Source organism: Thunnus thynnus, chromosome 15 (assembly GCF_963924715.1).
Source record: "Thunnus thynnus chromosome 15, fThuThy2.1, whole genome shotgun sequence".
NCBI lineage: Eukaryota > Metazoa > Chordata > Actinopteri > Scombriformes > Scombridae > Thunnus > Thunnus thynnus.
Window position 1 is genome coordinate 8,868,616 of NC_089531.1, and position 22,390 is coordinate 8,891,005.

A 22,390-nucleotide genomic window follows, 5' to 3' on the forward strand; every position below is an offset into this window, starting at 1 on the left:
TCAAGGTGGATTTCACTTGTGCTTCGTTTTGCCTCTTATCAAGGTTGACCTGAATGAGCGTGTTGTGTGTGTCACACAAAACAGCCTCATATATTATTAACTCCTGCAGATAGGCTGCAGCGAGTGAAGTAGCATGCCAGTTCCTGTAGGGCAAACCTGTAGACTCACTTCAGAGGAGGAGGGATCTTTTTAACTTCGTCGGGGCTGAAGAGTTACTTATGCTTGGAGAATTTGAGCGAATTTTGGACTATGAGTGCAAGTTTATATATAAGAGTGGATAGAAAGGAAGGAGAGGAATTGTTAGAGTAAAGTAGAGGGAAAAAGGGGGAGGGAGGGAGGGAGGGAGGGAGGGAGATCAGCCACTTCAGCTAGAGCACTGAGTCACAGGGAAGAGAGGAGTGGGAGGGGTGCTCATTCGTTCTTCTCTCTCTTGTAAAAGTCACGGACAACTTGGCTGCAGCTCTTGTTTAATGTCCGGGATGGCAACACACCCCTAGGGGCTTCCCCCTCCTCCTCCCCACCACTCCCCCTCACCTTTCACCCCCCGCCACCAGCCCTCCCACCTGTCTTCAGAGCCTGGGACTCTCCACTTTGTACCAGGCCCGATGCCGACAAGCCCCCCTGGACATGTGTTCCCAACCCTGGTGGTTGTGGGTCACATTGTTACCTTAATCGCTGTTTGGCAGTGGAGAATACGCAAGAAGCAAGGTAAGAAAAGCTGGAAAACTCATTGCTACTGAGGCTTACTTCAGAGGAGATGACGATACTGTCCCTAAGGTCTTGAAAGGACGGTAGATCAAAGATTTTTCAGTGCAAAATAGTTTCTTGCCGGCTGTCCTCATCCGTCGTCTCTGCTCTCTCTTGTCGTGTGTGTTTTTGTGGCGCACACTCCACTCTCTTCCTCACTCCCCCCGTTTTTTTTTTTCCTCACACGTCTCAGTTTCCTGTGGTATGGAGATGTTGTAGTTAACCCTGTGAATGCTGGTTGTAATTTGATGACGTCAGAGCTGGAGTATTCTTTGCGATTGGAGGGTTTTGGCTTCGTCACAGCTTTGTATGTGAACACTTCAGTATTAGCTTTGCTTCTCTGCTGGGGGTTTTCCTTGAATAGTATCTCTTTATCATTTTTTATCATATTTTAATCACTCCATCATTTCGTCAAGTTCTGTCCTTGTAGAAATGAGATCAGAGCTGTTTGGCTCCCTTAAGTGAGTTTAAGCTCTTTACTATTCAGAGTATCTTGACTTTATTTGTGGTTACTCTTGTGTTGTTAATTGGCTTGTCCAGCCGGTTTCCTCTTGGAATGCTTAGAGTTAAAAGTTAAGCATATCCTCTTCACACACCAATCATGTGGTTCCAGGGAAAAAGAATTAAGAATCTATTCAGTCTACTGAACAGCCTGAAGGTTACCTCCAGGCATCTGTGACCTTTAAAGTCACCAGACAAGCCTTTGTTCACCATATTTTTCTGTTGACACAGCTTGCCACAATAGAGGCTGTCAAACACACCTGTGCAGGAGACACACCCTGAGTCAAATTAAAGGATATCTGACAGACAGTCTGCAGGTGCAGATAGAGGACAATTGTTTTTTTTTCTGCCTCTGAGTATAATATGAAAAACCAGTTTGCACAGTCGGCACTCTGAAGCCTAGTCTACACATACACAGGTATTTTTGAAAACATTTTTTGCCCCCTTCATTCTCAAAAAAAATCCACACAAGCATCATAATCTCCATCCAAATGAAAACACAAAACACTGTCAAGAGCATGCAGCGATATCACACTAACCTTAAAGCCATGTTGGCCAATCAGAAGCCTGTATATGAATGGTCATGTGATATGTGTTTTCAGGCGTGTTAGTATGATCATATTATTTCTGAAACAGTGCTAAAACACTTGTGTGGATGGAGATCGTTTTCTTTTTTAAATGAAAACCTATTAGTGTGGACGTAGTCTGAAACAATTCGGCAGACTTCCTACGAACGATGAAGCAGCGTAAAACACCCTAAAAGCCTCAGGTAGCCTCAAGTCACATGACAACTCCTCTACCTGCTCTACAGTGCTCACATTTTGTCTAATTTCAAATCAGGATGGTGTAAACTGTAATAGGATGCTCATCATCTTGTGTGCTTGGTTGTTTTGCTAAATTGAAGCCAGGTATTGTACTTTTCCTTTATCTCTCCCACTGCTCTGAGTTAGATCATAAACTGCACAGTCCTTTTCAAAGGAAGTGGAGGAAAGGACGCACCTGAGTAGATAAAGGTACTTTTCACAACAGTGAATTGCCTCAGTTTGTTATGACAGGAGAACTATCATTTTAATGACAAGTCATGAGAAAAAGGAGAATAGCCATGCAGAGACTTAATGTGGAATTCATAGAACAAAAGCAAAAAGTGAGAAATTAAAAACATATTTTCTTTTTATCCCCAAAATCCACCTTTTAAATCCATCTGTACCGCTTGACTATGTATTCAGTAAACTGCTCAGCTGAAGTACTGATCAAGGTTCCCTGGGCGAGTAGTTTGACTGGTAAATAGCAGGCAAACAAGGCATTGCAAAACTAGGCTGCGTGATATCTCTGCCTACTGTCAATATCCAGCTGATTTGAATTTGAAGAGATATGCTTTCAGCTCTGTATTTGCCGCAGTGCAGACAATAAGTCTACACCCTGTACATCAGCCACGGTCATATTTCCTCTTCCCAGACTCTGTCTGCACTTTAATGATGTATTTTTAACAGAGCAGGGACGTGTTGCGATTGATTTCTGGCTGTAGTGTTGTCACTGTTTACATTACAGGTCCAGTACAAGTCAGAGATCAGCAGCGTCACATGCTGGATTTAACGACACAACTTGTCCACTCCTGTAAGTTGAAATATAGTTTGCTGGAGCAACAAGATGCCTTTGACACAGCAGGAAGGTGAAAGTAGGTAAAAGGGATTTCAACCAGAGCCAGGTTTAAAAAAAGCTCACCAAGTGCCGCGCATGGGGTTGGCTACTGGTAGTAAACTTGACACTGGGGACGGTGGACTGTGTATCCTAGATACCGTCATAACAAACTGCAGGAGAAGTTATATGATTTTCCTTGACGAGGCCCCACGTTGATCCTCTGGACCTTTAAAAGACTCCAAGTGCTTTGGGTATGCACGCAATTAAGACGTCATTTGCACTAAGTGATTATGAGTTTCTAGAAATCATAAACAGTTATGATGTTCAGCAGGAAGCTTCTGTTGATTTTGAACACACTTAAGCGCCGTCTCTTGTTGGCTTTCACCTTTTCTTTTGCCCTGAGATTTCCGTTCATGATTTTGTATGAAGCTCCCTGAAGATTCAAAAGATTAGGAAGAGCCATTTACTTCACAACACCAGCTTCAACACCGACTTTATCAAATCCATTTAGGAAGCCACACCCAAATCTGCAGCGGTGTTCACGGACGGCCCTGCAGACTGGCGGCTCTGTCTGCTAAACCACATGCCACATACAGCACATTGAAGGATTGGATTCAGATTTTGGCTGTTGGTGAGCAGCTGTGACTCACTTTGCCCGCCTCTTGTCACTGTGGTTGTAATAACAGGCTTGAGGAGGGAAGACAGCCCACTCTGCTTAAACTAAAAAGTGAAAAAACATGGCATGTTTTGAAAACAATGCACGCCCACCATACACCCTACATGCCTTTCGCAATAACTAATAAAACATAAAAAAAAAAGTGGTAAACCACTCTAGTATTCAGGCGTGTCTTCTGTCATAGGACAGTGTCCTCAATGTTTTCTGTCTGTAACTATGTGTTTTTATTTATACTGCAGCCTGTCTTGGCTGTCTCCCTTGAAAAAGAGTTTCTTAATCTCAGTGGGACTCTCCTAGTTAATTAAAGGTTAAATAAATAAAATACAGTACATATAATTCAATACACGGTGTACCCGTGTTGGTGACTCTGTCACATGTTGATGCAGGAGCTTGGCTCTGATCTGTGTTTATGTCTCTGAGGGTCAAGAACCAGCATCCGTGTCTCCTTGACATGCTTTGTGGAAAAATCTGAATCATTCCTTTTAGAAAAAACTCCCATTTTTAATAAGTTCAAGATTAAAGACGTAGATGTAATAAGAGATTTAGTTATTTTATTTATTGGTGTTTACTGATGTTTTCAAAAACGCTTCATCCGAAACACAGACTGTGTTTTGCTGCAACATTTGAATTAACGCTGTTGTGTTCCAGAGAATTAATCAGATCAGATGGCTGCATTTCTTATCGTTCCTACTTTGAATATCACTGTCCAGATGTGCAGGCACTTTAAAAACTTACTTACAACATCCACAGAAAATGTACAGTTATAGGTTGTAGTTTAAAATACAATGTGAAAGACTAGTTGAAGGTAAATAAGAAAAAACACTGAAAGTATACTTATTGTGCACAAATTCATAGTGCAGAGATTCACACAGTCTTTTTAAAGTTTTGGAATATTATTTGGCTGACCTAAACTGGAAATTTAACAGCTTTATTGTTCCTTTAAGTTAACATTATTGAAAAATAGATCTGAGATTTGCCTGATTTGTGATTTCATTGTCTCAGCTGTAACTGAAGATCTTATATTGTTGAAATTAATACTCTTTAATCTAGGCTGTACTTTAAAAAAACACCTCAATAAATAATATCTAATTACTATGACATGCAATAGTTTGTTGGCTGCCTTGAACTGAAAATAAGACAATGCTCGTGATTGTGAGGTGTTTCTCAATGTTACGCAAAGAGGAATAAACAAGAATCGTAAAAATAATTTATGACCCACAGCTGTTGTGGATCATAAATGTGTTAATGTGGGGAGAAAGTAGGTAGCCGACGGGCAAACGTTGCAATATGCTCGCTGTCAAACCTGCACTCTGCCTCACAGAGAATAAAAAGAAGCGACGCTCCCTGGTTCTAATAATCACACATCAGACGTGTCTTACCAGAAGTTAAACTAGTTTCTGCTTTGCATTAGGGAGCCTCGAGGGGTTATGTAATCTTGGGAAAGGCATAGACATTACACATGCTAAAATAAGGACGTAGCTTGAAGTCCTCCGCAGTCTATACAATCCTCCGGTCTATGTATTTCGGGGATGTCCCTCCCAGGCGCGCTTTAATAGCACAAATCGTTATTACGCACGGAGGCGACAGCAGAGCAGGATGGAGCAGCGGAGAGCTCTCATATTCATCTCACTAAACAAAACAAAAGTGGGCCGGGCTTTTGAAAAAGTGTCTGCAATCTGACACGACCCTATGTTTTTTTTTTTTTCCCTCCTCCATGTGGCTCGAGTAGAGCGGAGGAGAAAGTTTTAAGGGCTGGGACCACTTAGGAGAAATACGCGTATTTGTGGGCGTTTTCGAGAAAGTCCGGCGCGCTCTGCGTTCACGCGGCAGCACAAACACACACAACCAGGATGGCTGAAGTGGAGGGTACGGTGCATGCTGCTGTGCCGTCCTGGTGCGGCGGCTTGGATCGGGAAATTATATATCGACGAACTAATTACATCCATGAAATGAGCTGCGAAGAAGTGGGGTCTCATCTGTACAGCCGCATGTGCTGCGCAGGTAGGTCCGAGCGCTCAGCCGCCGTCTCCTTCTCTCAGCGCTTGTAATAGGAGGAGGCTCCGGTAGGGAGGGGCTGATGGTGATGATGTTAAACTTTTCCATGCCTCCTCCCAGAATACAACACGCCCCAAGGGCCAAAATTGAGTGCAGCGTGCAAATATTTTTCAGCGTTATGATGTTATTGTCATTTTATTAACGTTAATGCGATTTTTCTGTTTATCAGTGATCTCATCAGCTCTGCTCACACAGAGCAGGTACAGTAATGTAGAGCTGAAAACATGGTCAATTAAAAAAAAAAATACTGTTGCAAAATTTTAGATAACAGTCCAAGTCGTTTAAGTATTTTTAAGCAGAAATGGCGAAAATTCTCTTTTTCCAGCTTCTCAAATGTCAATATTTGTGTTTTTAAATAAATCATTTATGATAATCAAAGAATAAGAAGGATTTTGGAATAAGTGTTGTTTTGAATACTTACTTGGAATCTGGTAAATTGCAATAATTATTTTGTCACTCTTCTTTAATATTTATTAGACCAAATTATTGATAGATTAATAGATTAAAAATAACCATTAATTGCAGTCCTACAGTAATAGTAATGCAAACTCTTTTTTTAGGGTGTTGTCTTTATGTTTCAAACTGAGATGTGGAGTCTGTTTAATGATCTCTGATGATAAAAAAAAAAAAAAAAGGATCATGTGTGTGTTTCCATAAGTCACTACAGCCCACCCGCACTTCTTGACGTGATCACCATGTTGAGCGACTGAATGTTTACTCGTCACTGACGATCAATGAATACTCTGACAGTGACTGAGTAAACTCCCTGAGCAAATTCAGTTTGTGTGCTGAGAGGATTAGCCTGAATAATCAAAGTGAAGGGAAACTTAACTTACTATTTGTTTACCTGCTGATCCTGCTTTGCTGAAAGTGCTACAAAGATATTCTGTCATTTCTCAGTTTCTCTGTATTTATTTGATATTTTAAGAGCTGTGAGAAATGCTTTCCCCCCCCCCCCCCCTAAAACTTACAGTTCCCCAGAGGTCTGAGGCCAAAACCGCTCCTCTGTAAACAGTACGCTCGCGACTGCTGTGTGTTTTGTGCTGTGTTGTCATGGCAACCGCTCTCACAAATCACTCTTCCCACAATCAGAAGTGACCATCCATGAACAAAAGTCAACACTGCAGTTCCCCAGTGTGCGACCTTGGAGTTTCTCAACAGTAGCCTCAGAAGCTACTAGTTAGACATTTAAATTGATTAAAGTAGACTTTTCCCATGTTTTGTATTGTAGCCTTTTCATCAGAAGAGGGAGACAAACTGTGTTGAACAACAAGCTCATCCTCTCTGATATTGACTCGGCTGTCATATCTGAAGATCATAAATCCAGCAATTATGCAGATCCCATATTTTCATAATTGCAAGATAGTGAACACCATGTGTGGCTGTACTCCCTTAAAATGATGCTCTTGTTGCAAAAGTGAGCGAGACTCATCAGTCCATTTATACTCATGGAGAGAAAACATAATGAAACATAATGAGGGCAACTCCAAGGACAACTTTTAAAGACAACATTGCCCATTGTTGCCTTTTGGGTTCATTGAGTTTATTTTCTGTCTGCAGCCCCCACTTTTTTTTTTTTTTTATCCACAGCCTATCAGCACCTGAGTTTGTTTTGAAAAGGAAAAACATCCTGTTATAACATTGTTATCTTGACAGTCAGAGATCCATCTTCTTTTGTGGAAGTGCATACCCTCCTCATTGCCAGCTTCATGCTGGATCATTCCCATAACGCTCGGGGGAGCTTCCATTCCTCACCTTGGCGAAGTTCCTCCCTGAACCGCCCAGCATTCATACCAACATCCCTCCATCATAAACCCCTTCAGGACCTGCGAGCCAGATGATACCCGCTGTCGATTAACATTGTTGTCCTCGGTGGGACTTGACATCGCATGCTGTCACTCGCACAGAGGAACAGGCAGACTGGAGTTTTTTCGGGCGTGGGGTGTTATCGTAGGAAGGCGGCTCCTCCTGTCTGTGAGGTGGGTGGGCGCGCCCTCAACAGGAATGCATAGACTTGTATGCTTCTCACGGCAGAACTGTCATAAAAGTCATATCAGCTCTCACTACCTGGGTTTATCGCTGCGTGTTATCAGTAACAGGGAATAGAGAAATATCCACACAGTGCTGCTCTGTGTGTACCAACCAGCCTGTTGTAGATAGTGGCTGATAACTTTTTTTATGCCACATAATTACATCACCAAAAACTTTGCACCTCTTTGTTACTGTTTAAACATGCATATACAAATATGGTCTTTAAATCAATAAATCAACTCCAACTGTACTGCAGTGTCTGATTATGTCATGACTTGCAGTTAATTAACCATAAAACTTTGAAATTTCATTTAACTTCTCGTCAAGCATGTGATGATTTACACAAGTTATACTTTGCTGATTTAGAGATACAAGAATCTTTGACTTCTCTCTGTTGTCAGTGACTTCAAGGCCTATTTTAAAGTCTAGGGTTTCATTTCTAGCACATACACAGCTTATAGGTTCACATTGAGTCTAGGGAAGGGGGCAACATCAGCAGCTTCCATTTCTCATGTCCTGACAAGCCACCTCCCTCTGCAGGCATCTGAAGAATCTCTATTTTACATCCTTATGTAAGTATCCACACAGAAAATTGATGCTTACAAAGGTGAAAGGTGCTGCAGGTATTTAGGTGCTATGGGACATGTACGGGGTAGGGTGGAGGTGCTGGTTTAGAGCTCCCTAGGCATAAAATTGTCTGCATGCTTACTGCAATGCAGAGTTTTATTCTCTCCGAAGATTATGTGCGCAGATGATCTTAAGCAGAAGTTGTTTGAAGTGTTTCATTGCATGAAAAAGATACAGATGCAACAATTGTCCTTTTCTTTTTGCACTCATGCACATAGACGCACTGTTCAGTCAATCCACACACAGACACACAATAGCTGCTTTGTGTCTGGGATCATTTTCTGCAGCAGTGTGGTTACCCTATTAAGAGTTTTTTGAGAGCCAAGTCTTACTGCCTCTTTTGTCCTTTTTTTTTGTCTGGTTTGTTATTGAACTGGCTTGACAGAAGCTTTTATACAAGATTGGAAATTGATCTAAGAAAAACAGTCCAAACCAAATCCCTCCAATAAAGTCTTGCAGGTTGTTCTTATTAGCGATCTTCAATGCCTTTATTCTTTCTGCTGCTAGATTCTCTCCTGTACACAACCCCCCCCCCAAGAAAAACGTCGTTGGTGCCAGTTTCTCTGTAACTATGTCCTGACAGAGGAAGAGCCTTCATACTTGAGGTTTTTCTTGTGATTGTACCACGTTGAGAAAGGGCTGAGGACATTGTTCCCACTGCCGGGCACCGCTGCCTCCCGGTCTCCTCTGTGTTTAAGGAACAGGCCTTTCATTGAGTCCCTGGGGAGTTGTGTGGCATGTCCAGCCTTCCCACCTCTGACCACACACTTGGGACTGTTAGTTTGTGCATGTGGAGTTCACTTGAGTTGAGGTTAACAATCTCCACTGGACTGATTTTGTACAGCTTGGTCTAAATTAGGGAATGCCTACTTTTCCCAATTAGTGATCTGTGCAGCCTTTTTGAAAATGGAAGTTTCATGCAGTAGTTAGTTGGGCACACAGATTTTAGGACAGCAGGGTTTCTGTGCTTTCAGTCTTTCCTACAGTAAGAAGACCTGAGGTAAAGCCCTTGTTTTTGACACACAGTGCATGTGCACAGTGATTTTAGTGCATCACTCAATGAAAATAACCAAAGACATTGACATTGTTGTCAGTTTTGCTGATGCTCTTGTTGGTAGTGACTGGAAGGGCTGTACCAGTGCAGTATAAGATTATTAACTACAATTATTTATGCTTATATTTTACATTATTGCCAACAATTCTCCAAAGAATGCCGCAACGACCAACCATTTGTTTCCAATCATTCATGAAAATTTACTTTCATAAAGGAGAGACTTGCTTGAGATTTGTGATGTGAAACCAAATCCACAACACAAAAAGTGATGACACATTTCATTGTGAAAATGAGTCATGTTAATTTTGTTGATTGTGTTGAAAATGTTGCTGTTTTAACAGCCAAAATCATGACAGGATTATCAGATAACTGACAAAAACACTGAGTGATTACCAGTTTTACATTGTTATACATCTGTGAAATTAACTCAAACTAGAGGCAGCTTGGTATAAAATGTAGATGTAATTTATAGTTAATGAAGTAAAACATGCAAACATCATCACTTTTGGCTGTTAAGAGGTTGAGTAGCAGCATTTCAAAATCAGTGCAACTGTAAAGTCAACTTAGAGACACGTGGACATTATTTAAACTCTACATTATCTGTGCATTTGTACGTAATCTCTGCAGAGGTCTGTTTTGGTTGGGTGCTCTGTGAGGGTCTTTGAGGTGTGGTTTGATGGGTGGGGTCGGGGTTTACATAACTGGGCTAGGCCAGGAGGAGAATCTTCCCTCTCTTCTCCACAGGCTACTCTGTGTTGAATGACAGCTTCTGACATTGTAGCCTGCAGGCAGGCATTTTACAAGAGCTGGTGAAAAGAAAAAAAAAATGTGAGCGTAGAATGTCAGACACAGCAAACAGGGAAAGGGAGGAAAAAAGGGACCAAGACTTATGTTAAGGAACTGAATCAGTGGCTTGAACACTCCCACATAACTACAGGATCCCTTGCTGTGGAGCAGTGTTTCAGGCAATAAGAAGAAGTGGAAGTCTCATAACAACGTCTCCTCTCAACCTGCAGAGGCGTTTATTTTGTTTTTGATTACTAAGATAACGCCAGCATGGCGATGGAGCAGAGATTCAGAAACTATTCCTCTGACAGTGTTAGTAGTGACGGGGTCTTCGTAGAGGACTCCTACTATCAGGGGATGCTCAAGGCCATGGATCACAGGAAAGGTAGAGTTTGTCCCAATCTTTGCTTTGTGTCACTGGTACTACCTTAGACCTTTATGCATTTTCTCTGCAGCTTTGATTTGGAACTACAACTCTGATTCAAAGTTTAGTTTTAGTGGAGGTTGTTCAGTTTGTTTCTCAACAGCTCACTGTCAAATCTTATGAAAAAAGTTTGAAAATCTTCATCATTTTGTGGGGTTTATTCTATATTATGAAGAAAATGTATAAATCTATTTTAATGTCTAAATTTGCAAAGCAGTTAGAATCACATTTTTTGTCTGTGGTGGTCTTCTGCCTCCCTTTTATTAAAAGGGCCACACCCCTTAATGTGTCATGACTTTTCCTCTTTTTATTGGTCAACTTCGCTTACACCCATTTTGAGAAGAGACTGAAAAACAGAAAGATTTATGACAGGATTCACTCTCATCTCACTTGTTTTGCTTCAGAAATGAACTAACTGATCTAAATCTTTGCTGCTCCAGAAGAAACAGCGTTCATCACAAAGACGACAGATATGAAAAAAACACTTAACTTTGCAGAGAGTTCAAATACCTTCAATACCTTCTACTGCAGTAATCATATGCTTCAGCCAGACATGTTTTTTCTTCAAGTGCTAAAAACAGAATATCATATTCAAAAGCAGTTGTTTCTGTTTGACTGTTCACATCACAATTGCATTTTTCAGCAGCAGAGTGACGGGATGATTTGTCTATGTCTCGCAGCCATATAGCAATGAGCACCCGATATTGGAGACCTGATATCTCTCACCTCATCTTAGAGGTTTCTTTTACTCAGAGGATGAAAGAAAACATCCACAGCTCACTCTGCAGCTCCAGGCTACAAAAGTGAACCTGGCAAACACATTATTTGTAAGACGGATCAGTAAAGTTTGCTTTTTCTGTCATTCATTTCACTGCTTTTAGTTTTGGAATATTAAGTGCTTTCAGCCTCAATCTGACCTTGATCCCTCAGGTTGTATTTAATGGCACGAAGAAGCCGAGCAGCTAACAAAACAGTTAATGTGTCCACAGTTTGGTATTTTTTTGCATGGTTTATTGTCTGCAGAACAATCCTTTTTTTCTGTTTTAATCACATTCATCCAACCTTGATACAAAGCAGTGATTTCATGATCCAGTGAAATAGCAGAATTTCTTGGCTTTAGCGGTTTATTTCCACTTCTCTGTTTAGACACGAGTCACAAGCGTGCTTGTGAGTCAGAGACATAATGCGACCCTGAAATGGGCGTTGGCACCACAGGATGTTGTACTCTTTTGGTTTCTCTGTTCCCTCTCCATCCGATCACTTCTTCTGTTATACATGAGCTTTGATCCAGATAATTCAATCAAGCTCCTCACATTGTCTGACTGATAAGAAAATTCAACATAATGGCTTTCACTGTCTTGTCAGATTTATAAATCTGAAACAGTAAGTCACACTGTGTCGAATCTGAACGACTTTGTTCCGAATCAGACTCGTTTCGTTAAGTCTTACAGGCCTCTTGTGTTTGACAAACACTCTCATCACTTGTTAAAGCACCACGGTGAAGAAGTGAAACCCTTCCTTTCCTTTTCCAAACTTTGGATACTTTCCAAACTTATACCTGCTGGTATGTTAGGGCGCTTGTTGGAATATCACACCGTGAAATCAAAACCAACAGTTTTGCAAGGTGAAACATGTTCCTGTAGAGGACTGACAGATGTTATTTACTCACGTTTTCCTTGACAAGCACAACAACACCTTCCTGTCTTTGTTTTAATGGAGGCATTTTAAACAATCATAAGAGGGAGTAGGGGTCAATTGTTGAGTCATCTGCTGCATCGTCTGCAGTTTATTGTCTCTGCTGGCATCACATGTACAAGGTTTGGGTTTCTGGCTTTGGGGAGCACAAATATTTATCAGACTGTTTTTGACTCTGGGAAAACCAAATTCATTTTTATTTGTATCTCAGTGATTCCCTGTAGGGTCTCATCAAATGTGGGATTTTGGTTTTGGATGCTTTACCTCATTAAATTCAGATTTTGTATCAGGGGTCAGAACCCCTCTGAGGGATCACAAAATAAATCTTTTATTGGATGTGAGATGACTATGAATAGGAAAGGAAAAAATCTATCTCCACGCAAAAAAAATGTTTATTTGTTTCAGACTTTGCTCCAATTATTTGACTTTTTCTTGCGTAATACCTGATAATTTTACCTCATCTGGCCTGTAAAAACTATTCAAACAAATACATCTGAGAGGTAAAAGGTAGAAAAACCTTTTGGCTAACTGCTCACTACTGGTAGATAAATGCAACCTGTGACGATGGGCAGCACGTAGAGTTTGTGATGTTTGGGGATCACTGTTCTGAATCATACTGCACCAACTTTTTAGTTTGAATTTCTTTCTTCCAAGCAGCCATTGATTTCCATTCATTTCACTATGTAAAGACAATTTACAGAGACCTGAAATTTACTTGTGATAATCTCAGCTAACACAACACAAGTCGTCTTACAGTTACAGTAATCAGAGATTTCAATACTTGAAACCAAACACCAAGATTTTGTAACACATAAAGTTTTCAGATCCTCGTCAAATTAAAAATTACTACACAACAGCATCATAACTTTGACAAAAAATAAAGATGACAGAATATTCAGAGTGATGGGTTATTTCTCTCAAGCATGTTTTATGCTTCTGTAAACTGGTTTTAATAGCATGCTGACATTAATGGAAACCATAGGGTGGCTGGATGGTAAGACATCTATAAAACTTTAGTGATTCTGGGAAAATGTTAAACAGTTGTGTTTGCTAAACCGAGCTTCTGTCTTATCTGTCTCTCCACAGATGAACGGGACCGAGTTCAGAAAAAGACCTTCACAAAATGGGTAAACAAGCACCTTATGAAGGTAAGATCCCACTGCAACAACATTTACTAGTGCAAATACTTATTTTCACAACAAATATACAATCAGCTAGGTTGAAAAAGTAAAATATATCAAGAAGTATTAACTTCAGCTCATTTGTGGCGTACAGCTCAAGGTGATTTACTGAAGGACTCCAGATGTCCTTGAATGACCCCAGAAGTTGTTGTTGTTGTTAAAGTCAAATTCCAGCCTTTTCTTTCATATCCCTGCTGGTTACAATTGCTTAGATTACGTAAAAAAGATTTCCTGAGAAGATATTGGACTATCTGATTTCTCTGGAAAAAATTACCTGTAAGTAACGGTACATCAACCGGGAAGAGAACGCAAAGCAAAATCAGAGTTTGATTCGCCACACCTATCTCCAAAAAGTGAAATGCTCTGGAAAAAGGTGAAAAACATTATACAAATCTCTTCTTCACGCACACATGCTATTTGCATTAACTGTATGCGTGTCAGAGAGTGAGTCATGGACACCTGGCCTCGCTTTAGCTGGCGTTCGGGAACTTGTGGCATTGTGGGTCGGGCTCGCTCAGGTTTCACATCTGGTCTCCAGACTGTCAGGGCGGCTGCTCAGGGCTCTGCAGGGGAACAGGAAGCTCCAGGACTGAACTCCTGCACTGAATGGGGGCCACCCTTGCTAAATATGTTTGCACCCCTAATACTGTAAGGTAATACTTCATAAGCGTTCTGGCCTATGACTCTTAAAAAGGAAACACTTCCTGCATATAATATGTATAATATGTAACCTCCTGATCTAAGTAGTCAGGTGCAGACTGTGGTGCTGCAGCAGATTATCATTTTCAGTATCAACTAATTAGGGCCAAAACGATAAGTTGCAGAAGTATAATCAACAGCAATTTTAATAATTGATTGATAACGATGATTTTATCAAGCAAAACTGCCAAACATCCACTGGTTCCAGCTTCTTAAATGTGGCGATTTGCTGCTTTTCTGTTTGTTTGCTTTTTGTTTGTTTGTTTTAATTTATTTAATATTGTTTTAGCTGTTGGTTGAATAAAACAAACAATTTGAAGACTTCCACCTCAGGGTTCTGGGAACTTTAGATGGGAACTTTTACTCTGTTTTCATTGGATTAGTGAATCATTTAATCATAAACAATGCTTTCCATAGGAATTGAAGAAAAAGCAATCTTATCTTAGCATTTTTGAAACTTTTATCAGCAAATGTTTGGAGATTTTTCTTAATTATTGACTAAGACTATATGTTATCAGACAGATAATCAATTAATGTTCTGTTTACTCATTCAGCAGACCAGTGGAGGGAGTTTTTACCCCCTTTAAGTTGTTGATTAACTATTCCCAGCAGGCAAAAGGCAAGATTAAAAGATTTCAATGTTAGAAATATTTATGTTCTTGGTGACAGGTTGTGAATTATTTTGTGGAGCTCGTCAGAGGGAACGTTTCTGTAAGACACTTTACTTAAAAGCACCCTTCAAATAGATCATGTAATGTTATTTTATATTATGGCAACAAGAAAAGAATAAAATAATGTAACAGACCACAATGTTTTTTGTATATAATAGGGATCACTGAGGTTTCAAGTAATAACAGACTAGTTAAATTATATAAAACACAAACACCAAAGGACATTGCAGTTGCATGTTTTTAATAAACTGCATTTTTATACTCTAACTGTGTTACTGATCATATTTTCAGGGAATGTTTTAGCTGCCATTGAACAAGTGTAAAACCTGTCTCTACCTGGAGTGTTTCAGCTGCGTCTCACTGCTCCTCAGAGGCACGTTCAGGTTGACGAATCCTTGTTTTCACACAGGAACTGAAGTGTGTTTAACCGCGAGGAATGTCCACTGTCTTCCATGTGCGTCCTGTGACACGGGGCTCTATGCGAGATGACTCACAGGCTTTGTCGTCAGTCGTTGTTTCTTTGTCGGAAAATCCCTCAGATTTGGATCCAAAAAGACGTGAGAGGGTCAGCGATTTGGCTGCCCCCCCCCCCCCCCCGAGGCGTTTTGGACTCATGGTCACGAAAGAGTCATGGGATTAAACTGTGAGGCCGGGAACACTCCGTTCTCGTGGTCAACTGTCTCAAAAGTGCCATCTACTGTAGCATGTTTTACATCTCACTTCAGATTACAGGGAATGAAAACCAGACATTATTCCTTGTTTTATTTATAAGTGTTTTTATGTAAGTTTATCCAACTAGAATCAAGACCAGACCAAGACTGCTGAAGCACATTTACATTCATAAGAACTGAAAAACATTTTTTTTTTTTTTTACTTTAGTTTCAAAGATAAAATCAAATAAATAAAATGATACAGACCATGACCAACTGTCTTTGTCTAACATCAGTCTTATCAAACCAGTGTCTGCGTGCTTGTCTTTATTTTCTCTGTTCCCACACAAATCCCTACAGTTTTATATCTTCTCTCATCAAACTGTTTCCTTTTTCCATCCTTCATCCTGTCCTCCCATCCTTTCACATCAGCACTGGAAGGCAGAGGTAGGTCCTGTCTGTGAGCAGAGTGCTGAGTGGACATACAATCATTTCTGCCTGCATGTCTGTGTTAACATTTTTCCCTCCCTCTCACCCTCCCCCCTCCCTCATCCTTTACCTGCTGCTAACATTCAACCTTTTTTCCCCCCTCATTTTAACAATTTTCTAATGGCTATAAGAGCCTTTTCTGCAGTGCAGCTAGTCTTTAGATGTTTTCTATAACTCCATTTACAGTTAAACAGTTAAAAACTAAAAATGTACTTAAGTGTTAAGCGGCATGCAATAAGATTACAGGTGGTGACCAGCAACTTCTGCTAAGTTTGTAGTTACATGTCTTGAAGGAAAATTACGCCCAAGGAAAACTAGTGATTAGATGATCAGAGAAGTTGCAAACAAACCCCAGTTTTTACCAAACTAGTTAAAATTTAAAAGTTTTAACCAGTCTCTCTATTTAAAATGCTCATCATATTTTGCAGCCTGTGCTCATGGCTCAATTTCGACTGTATTTATGTGCTTCGTAGTTATGTGCACGCTGTTTTTCTATGCAATGAGGGATTGCAGTCAACATTTCTGAGTATTTGCTTTAATTTTCACCTCCAAATAAGCGTTTTAAATAATCTGGTTAAACTGGGTGTTTGTCTACAGCTCATATGATCATCTGAATGTTCATGTTTCTTGTCCTTGTTAACCTGGTGGGTGAAACGATACCATACGGCCAAAAACTGCAGTATGAAAATGACACTAATGTTGTAGAAAAATCCTTGAAAAGAACCCCGAATATGGACCCTTTTGTGACTGCAGAAGGCAGACAGTAGCTCAAATCCCTTACTGTGTTGCTGTGTCGAGGTCCTTCCCTTTATGTTGCTTTCTTTATTTTTAGCTGAGGTGTTATAGTTTAATTTTTAGAGGTTTTTAAAATGTAATCGTGCCTAGTGTGGAATTCCTTGCTATTAATGTTGCGGTGGTCAACAATTCAACAATGCTGAGTGCAAAATAACTTATTCAACACTGGTGTTGACATGATTGGAGAAAATATTTCCCTGAAGTGGAAATTATCACTAAAAACATTATCTCCCCTCTTCTCTCCGCAGGCCCAGCGACACATCACCGACCTGTACGAGGACCTCAGAGATGGACACAACCTCATCTCCCTGCTGGAGGTGCTCTCTGGAGAGACACTGGTGAGCTTTGGTGACGTTTGATCTTTAGATGTTAGGACATCTGCTTCTGCTGTAACCCCATGTTCTGTCCAGTTCTTTATTTCTCTCCTTGCTCCCCCCTGTCCTACAGACTTTATTTGCTGTCATATGTGTTCTACTGTCCAGTCTACTCATTGTATCTCAGACTGCTCTAAATGTTTATCTTTATATTATTCTGGTGGTTTCTTGTCTCCAGTCTTGCATGTGTTGAATTTGATTCTTTGGAGATTCTCGGACATTTCAGTACATGCTGAGGTTATGCGCTCTCTTTTTCCTTTACTTACCTTACCACCGGTCTTTTGGGACCTTCTGGTGATGTAGCTTTAAAACACTAATCTTCATTCTTTGCTTTCATCTCGTAACCTTACTGCACTGACTTGTTTGAGCCCTGGTTTTTTTCCCTTTTTCTAATTCCTGTTTGCTGACCTTTGCCCTGACCTTTCCTCCTTTGCCTCTGCCTTCCTCTCTCTTGCGATGCAATCTTGCTGTGGTAGCCGAGGGAACGTGACGTTGTGAGGAACGTTCGGTTGGTGAGTGGCGCCTGGACTGTGGCTGGCCGCCTCCTCGGGCGTGGCATGTGTCACCACCCCAGGTGGCTTCTGGGTCGTGCATGATGACAGTCACACTCCCTGTAATGTCCCGTTCTGTGTCCAACATTGTCCTCTTCCATTTGATCAGTGAGCCGGCAGAACTTTTAAATTTATCAGGTGTTATCTAAGTAGACAAGAGGTGCATGTAGTGTTATTAGTGGCTTAAGTAGGTTTAAGTAGTTGTATCACTTCTAGTTGTGTATAGGTCCTGCAGTTGTTGCTTATACTAAAGACATTCAGTGGTAGTTATTTTTCATATGTAAAGTCAAGAAGACAAATGCTTCAAATTGATGTCAAGATTGAAATTTTGGTAAGTGCGGAGACCAATATGAGAGGAGATTCATCCTACAAATGACAATTTTTTTCATTTTCATTTTCATTTTTATTCTTGGTGTAATTTTCCAGCAACGTAGTTCATGAGTCCAGTGCTTTTTACTGTCAGCACAGTACGCCTGAACACACCGACAAATAGATTTTTTCAAAATATTCCTTTTTGTGTGCCAGATTCACCAGGAAATGGATTATGTCAAGGACATTTTTTGTCTCTGCAAGTTGATTTTCATACAGCGCTTAAATGAAAAGTCACAAATGGCTAGAGTCATAGTATGGAATCAAAATTTTGTTCTTTTTTTGCCTTGAAAGTCTTTATATTTTTTTAGTTAAAAGGCCTAAACATGCAAACCACTGGTATTGTCCTCTTAAAGTTTCTAGATGGAGTTGTCGAGGGTCAAACAAGGATTGCAAGTACTGGATTGTACCTCATTGTATTGAAAGCAACGTTGCATCACTGCAAGCTGATACGTCGACTAATTCTGCAACAAAGCTTGGCTCAAAAGCTCAAAACTTGAAGCATATATGCATGTCATGGCTAACACACAGACAGCTAGGGTTGAGGGTTTAGAAACCGTAGACGTGTATTGAAGATGCTGGACTGGACTCAGTCATCAGTTAACACAGGACCATTCATAAGAAACAGGAAAAAGCTGTCGGTAGTTTTGAGAGAAAACAAGAGTTGCGACTGATGTTTGGGAGAATCACTGAGAATGTTTATCATTCATTATCATGCTTTCACTTGCAAACATCCTGGCTGGATCTTTATTGCATTTCAGGGTCATGTAGAGTCAGATCTGGTGAAGGTCTGGCCAAACGCTTTGATCACAACCACGCAGAATTTGAATCCCACTTCAAATTTGCTGTCTTTTTTTTTTTTTTTTATTTAAGTTTCCAAGACCATGACTGTAAAGATAAATAGAGTAGATCTTTTCTTTTTAAACACTGAGGGTGTTGCTGGACACTGAAACACCTGTTCCTCAGTCATGGGGTCTTGATGTTTGTTGATCATTCAAACCTCATGTGTTCTCTCCTCCTGATGTTTGGTGTCCTCTCGTCTCTTACAGCCGCGGGAGAAAGGCCGGATGCGCTTCCACAAGCTGCAGAATGTACAGATTGCACTGGACTTTCTCAAACACAGACAGGTCGGTAAAGATCTTTTATGCATTGTTATAAAAAAGCAGCATTTTTATTTAGATTTTCTCTGTTTTCCTCCTAGTTTAGCTTCTGTTTTTCATTAACTACTGTTGCTTTTTTTGTTCCACTTGTGGAATGGTGGCTTCATTTTTTATGTCTCCACATTAGCTCAGATTGTGTTTCATAATTTTAAAGGATAATTTTGGATTCCATCTTAATACAAAACTCACATGCCATACGTACAGTGAAAGACTTATTGGTCGCTATAATCATTCCTCCTCTCCATACTGATACTGATACTTTTCTCCATAAGAAATGAGGAACAAAATCCACAGTTGTTGTTCTGTGCAAAAAATGCATAATTAAATTTATCCAAAGCTCAGTTAGCCAAGTCATGTTGGTATCTTCATTCTGGTAGTTGCATGTAATTTTATTATTATAGTGTTTTGCCCTGGCACGGCAACCAGCAGGATGTATCCCTCCGCTGTGACTCATTGTCACAGGAAACATCACAAAACAATTTCATACCACAATGATTGTGATTTTAGAAGATAAACATTCAGTTTAACTAACCGAAAAATATCATAAACAGACAGGAATCTAAATAATTTCATCGTTGTTCACAACATTTCAGGTCAAACTGGTCAACATCAGGAATGATGACATTGCAGATGGAAACCCCAAGCTGACTCTGGGGCTGATATGGACCATCATCCTTCACTTCCAGGTAATGAAGGACACATTTTAGGAGTCATTTCACTTTAGATTATTTTTAGTATAAGCAGTGGCAGTGAACTGAAATTGTGAGTCATTTCTGCACAGATTGCTTTTATTTATATTTTACATGTATTCAAAGTAAACTGCCTGAGCCTTGTTAAGACAGCTGAGTCACATTTTCTGAGCTACGTTTGGTGTTTATCTTAAACTGCACGTTTCCACCTAATTGCATTAGATTAAGTATGAGTAACATGCATTTTGTACAGTTTACTTTCATTACATTGTGATTAGTTTGCTTCCATGGCACGGTAAGAAAAATCAAAGCGCAGTGTTCCCTCTGGGTTTTAGTCATCAGTCTCAGTTTATCCTTTGTTGACACTGCAGTTATAGTACAGTAGAGTCCAGCAGCCGATCACTTCCAAATGGGCTTTATCAGACATTTGGCAGTACTTAGGCTCTTATACACAAGTACCACCATTTCTGGAGTTCCTGAGTGCACAAAGACTAAACACTAGAAAAAAGCTATTCATTCATTTGTAAAGTAGGATGTCCTCGTGTCAATCAGTACATTTCAAAGCCTTTTTTTTTTTTGCATGTACAGCTAAATCTAAATGTAGAGGTTTAATTCAAACAGACAGTCCTCATTCCAAAACATAAACAGGATAAAATTGCTCATACCATCTCTGGCAGCACAAGCCACACTGGAGGAAAGCATTCGTCAGTGGGCAGATGTGTTCCCGATGATGAGGAGGCATTTTGGGATATTTGTTTAGCAGATGGTTGGGAAGATTTTAGAGAAAAAGCGAGGGAGCGCATGAAGATTCTTTGATGCTATAATGATGGTTATGTTAGGATGTGGATGTGGGATCCTTTTCCTTGTCCTGCGTGACTCAGTGATTCCCATGAGGAAGCTGGAAAGAGGCGTGGGTGTGACAGCTCGGGACTCAGTCGGAAACATCAAACTGCAGTGAAAATGATGAGAAATGATTCCCCGCTGTTGGTCCGTGTTTTAAAACTTAACTATTGTCTGATACTAATGTACTTTTTCAGGTCATAAAACAAAAAAACCTCATTGTATGCACACTTAGTCATCAGGCAGCTATTATTTCTTCAAAACAAACCCATAATCTCTTTCTCTTGGCACATGCTAGTCATCACAAACAATAGTGAGTTTCCTCTGAGTTCCCCAGGTGCTGCTCACAGTGTAGTGATACACAGGTGACTGGTTTAAATAATGGGCCCGCTTCGTGACAGAGACGGAGCTGGGATCCTTTCAGCACTTTTAAAAGAGGGTGTGAGGGTGGAGGTTCTTGTTCCATTCAGTGTCTGAGTCACTCGCTGACCACGACCACACCGGGGTTTCCCTTGTGGAGGGAAAATAACAGAAATGCTTTCTTTTTTCCCCTCCTCCACCCTTTCCTGCAAAAAAAAAACAGCCTGTAAGTGAATTCTTTTAGTTCTGCTATGACTCATCAGCATACCCCAAAACACTGAAAATAGTATATAGCAGTTATAAAGGGGTCTTTGTTCCAGTAAGAAACCATGAAATCTATCTGGACTGGAATTGCAGCCCTTATCAATGCATCATCTGGAGCTAAAATACGGTCAATTTTCTTCAGTTTTGTCTATTTTTCTGGTCTCATCTGTGGGTAAAAATCACAAAGAAGTGATATAAATACTCAAATATTAGTTGCAAATATTTATTTTAACCGAATTGCAGCCTTGAGTAGGTAGAGTTTTCTGCATCAAGCCAAGTTAAATAGACACTTTTAAAAAAAAGCAAACAGAACTGACTTATAAAACGTTTCCTGTGATTGTTGCAACTTTCATAAATGTGTGCCAGGTTATGTAGTAAACTCCACCCTTCTGGTACGTCAAGTAGACCAAAACAAACACCAAAGACTTTTCAAAAGTACTGTTTATACAGCTGATTATAGATCTGGTGGCCACTGGGTGATGAATGAATGCAGAAGAGACACTCAGCAAGTCAACCAACTACAAAATCAAACCAGTAAAATTAATGCCAGATCCCTCAATGTCAACACAGTGCTAGAATGTACCTTCAAGCACATGTGTATTTATCAAATCTGCAGTTTATGTTGCAGTCGCTCTTCATGAGAATAACCATTATATATATATATAGCAGAGGGATTTTTTGTGACTCATAGCTGAGCCTCTCAGTTCTTAAAAAAGAGGAATTTGCCTGTGAATTGGGCTGTAACACAGTCCGACATTCATTTACAGACTCCACAGTAGTTAGTGAAATTATAGATTTGAATATATAACCTTGTAAGATCAGTGACTCATAGTAGACGTTTTCACTCACATGATTTCTGTTGTGCACTTATATAATTGTGAAGCTTTCATGTTTCCCCCCCAAAACAGTGAATTTAATGGATTTCATGTGCCCTTCAAGTAAAAGTGGCGGTTCTTGTTTGAGGTTTCATATGTGACTCATCTCAAGTCTGGAAGAAATCAGCGTATACACTGGAAAAAGTGTTCCTGCCCAACACTTCAGTCACATTCAATATATCACAGAAG

General features: G+C 40.2%; 1 protein-coding gene across 18 annotated transcripts in view; it reads left to right on the top strand.

Annotated features, from left to right (window-relative positions):
* pleca (plectin a) overlaps window positions 1-22,390 on the top strand; it is a 102,337-nt gene that overhangs the window by 51,538 nt on the left and 28,409 nt on the right. For 5 of the 18 annotated variants that reach the window (XM_067612304.1, XM_067612305.1, XM_067612316.1 and 2 more), the window contains 4 exons: window positions 13,321-13,382; window positions 16,968-17,057; window positions 19,063-19,140; window positions 19,767-19,859. In XM_067612304.1, the coding sequence (XP_067468405.1) occupies window positions 13,321-13,382; window positions 16,968-17,057; window positions 19,063-19,140; window positions 19,767-19,859 (323 nt within the window). Of the gene's footprint in view, window positions 1-415; window positions 709-5,114; window positions 5,564-10,357; window positions 10,501-13,320; window positions 13,383-15,867; window positions 15,883-16,967; window positions 17,058-19,062; window positions 19,141-19,766; window positions 19,860-22,390 lie in introns of those variants that run through there. The other 13 variants (XM_067612303.1, XM_067612313.1, XM_067612318.1 and 10 more) reach the window with 7 other exon arrangements.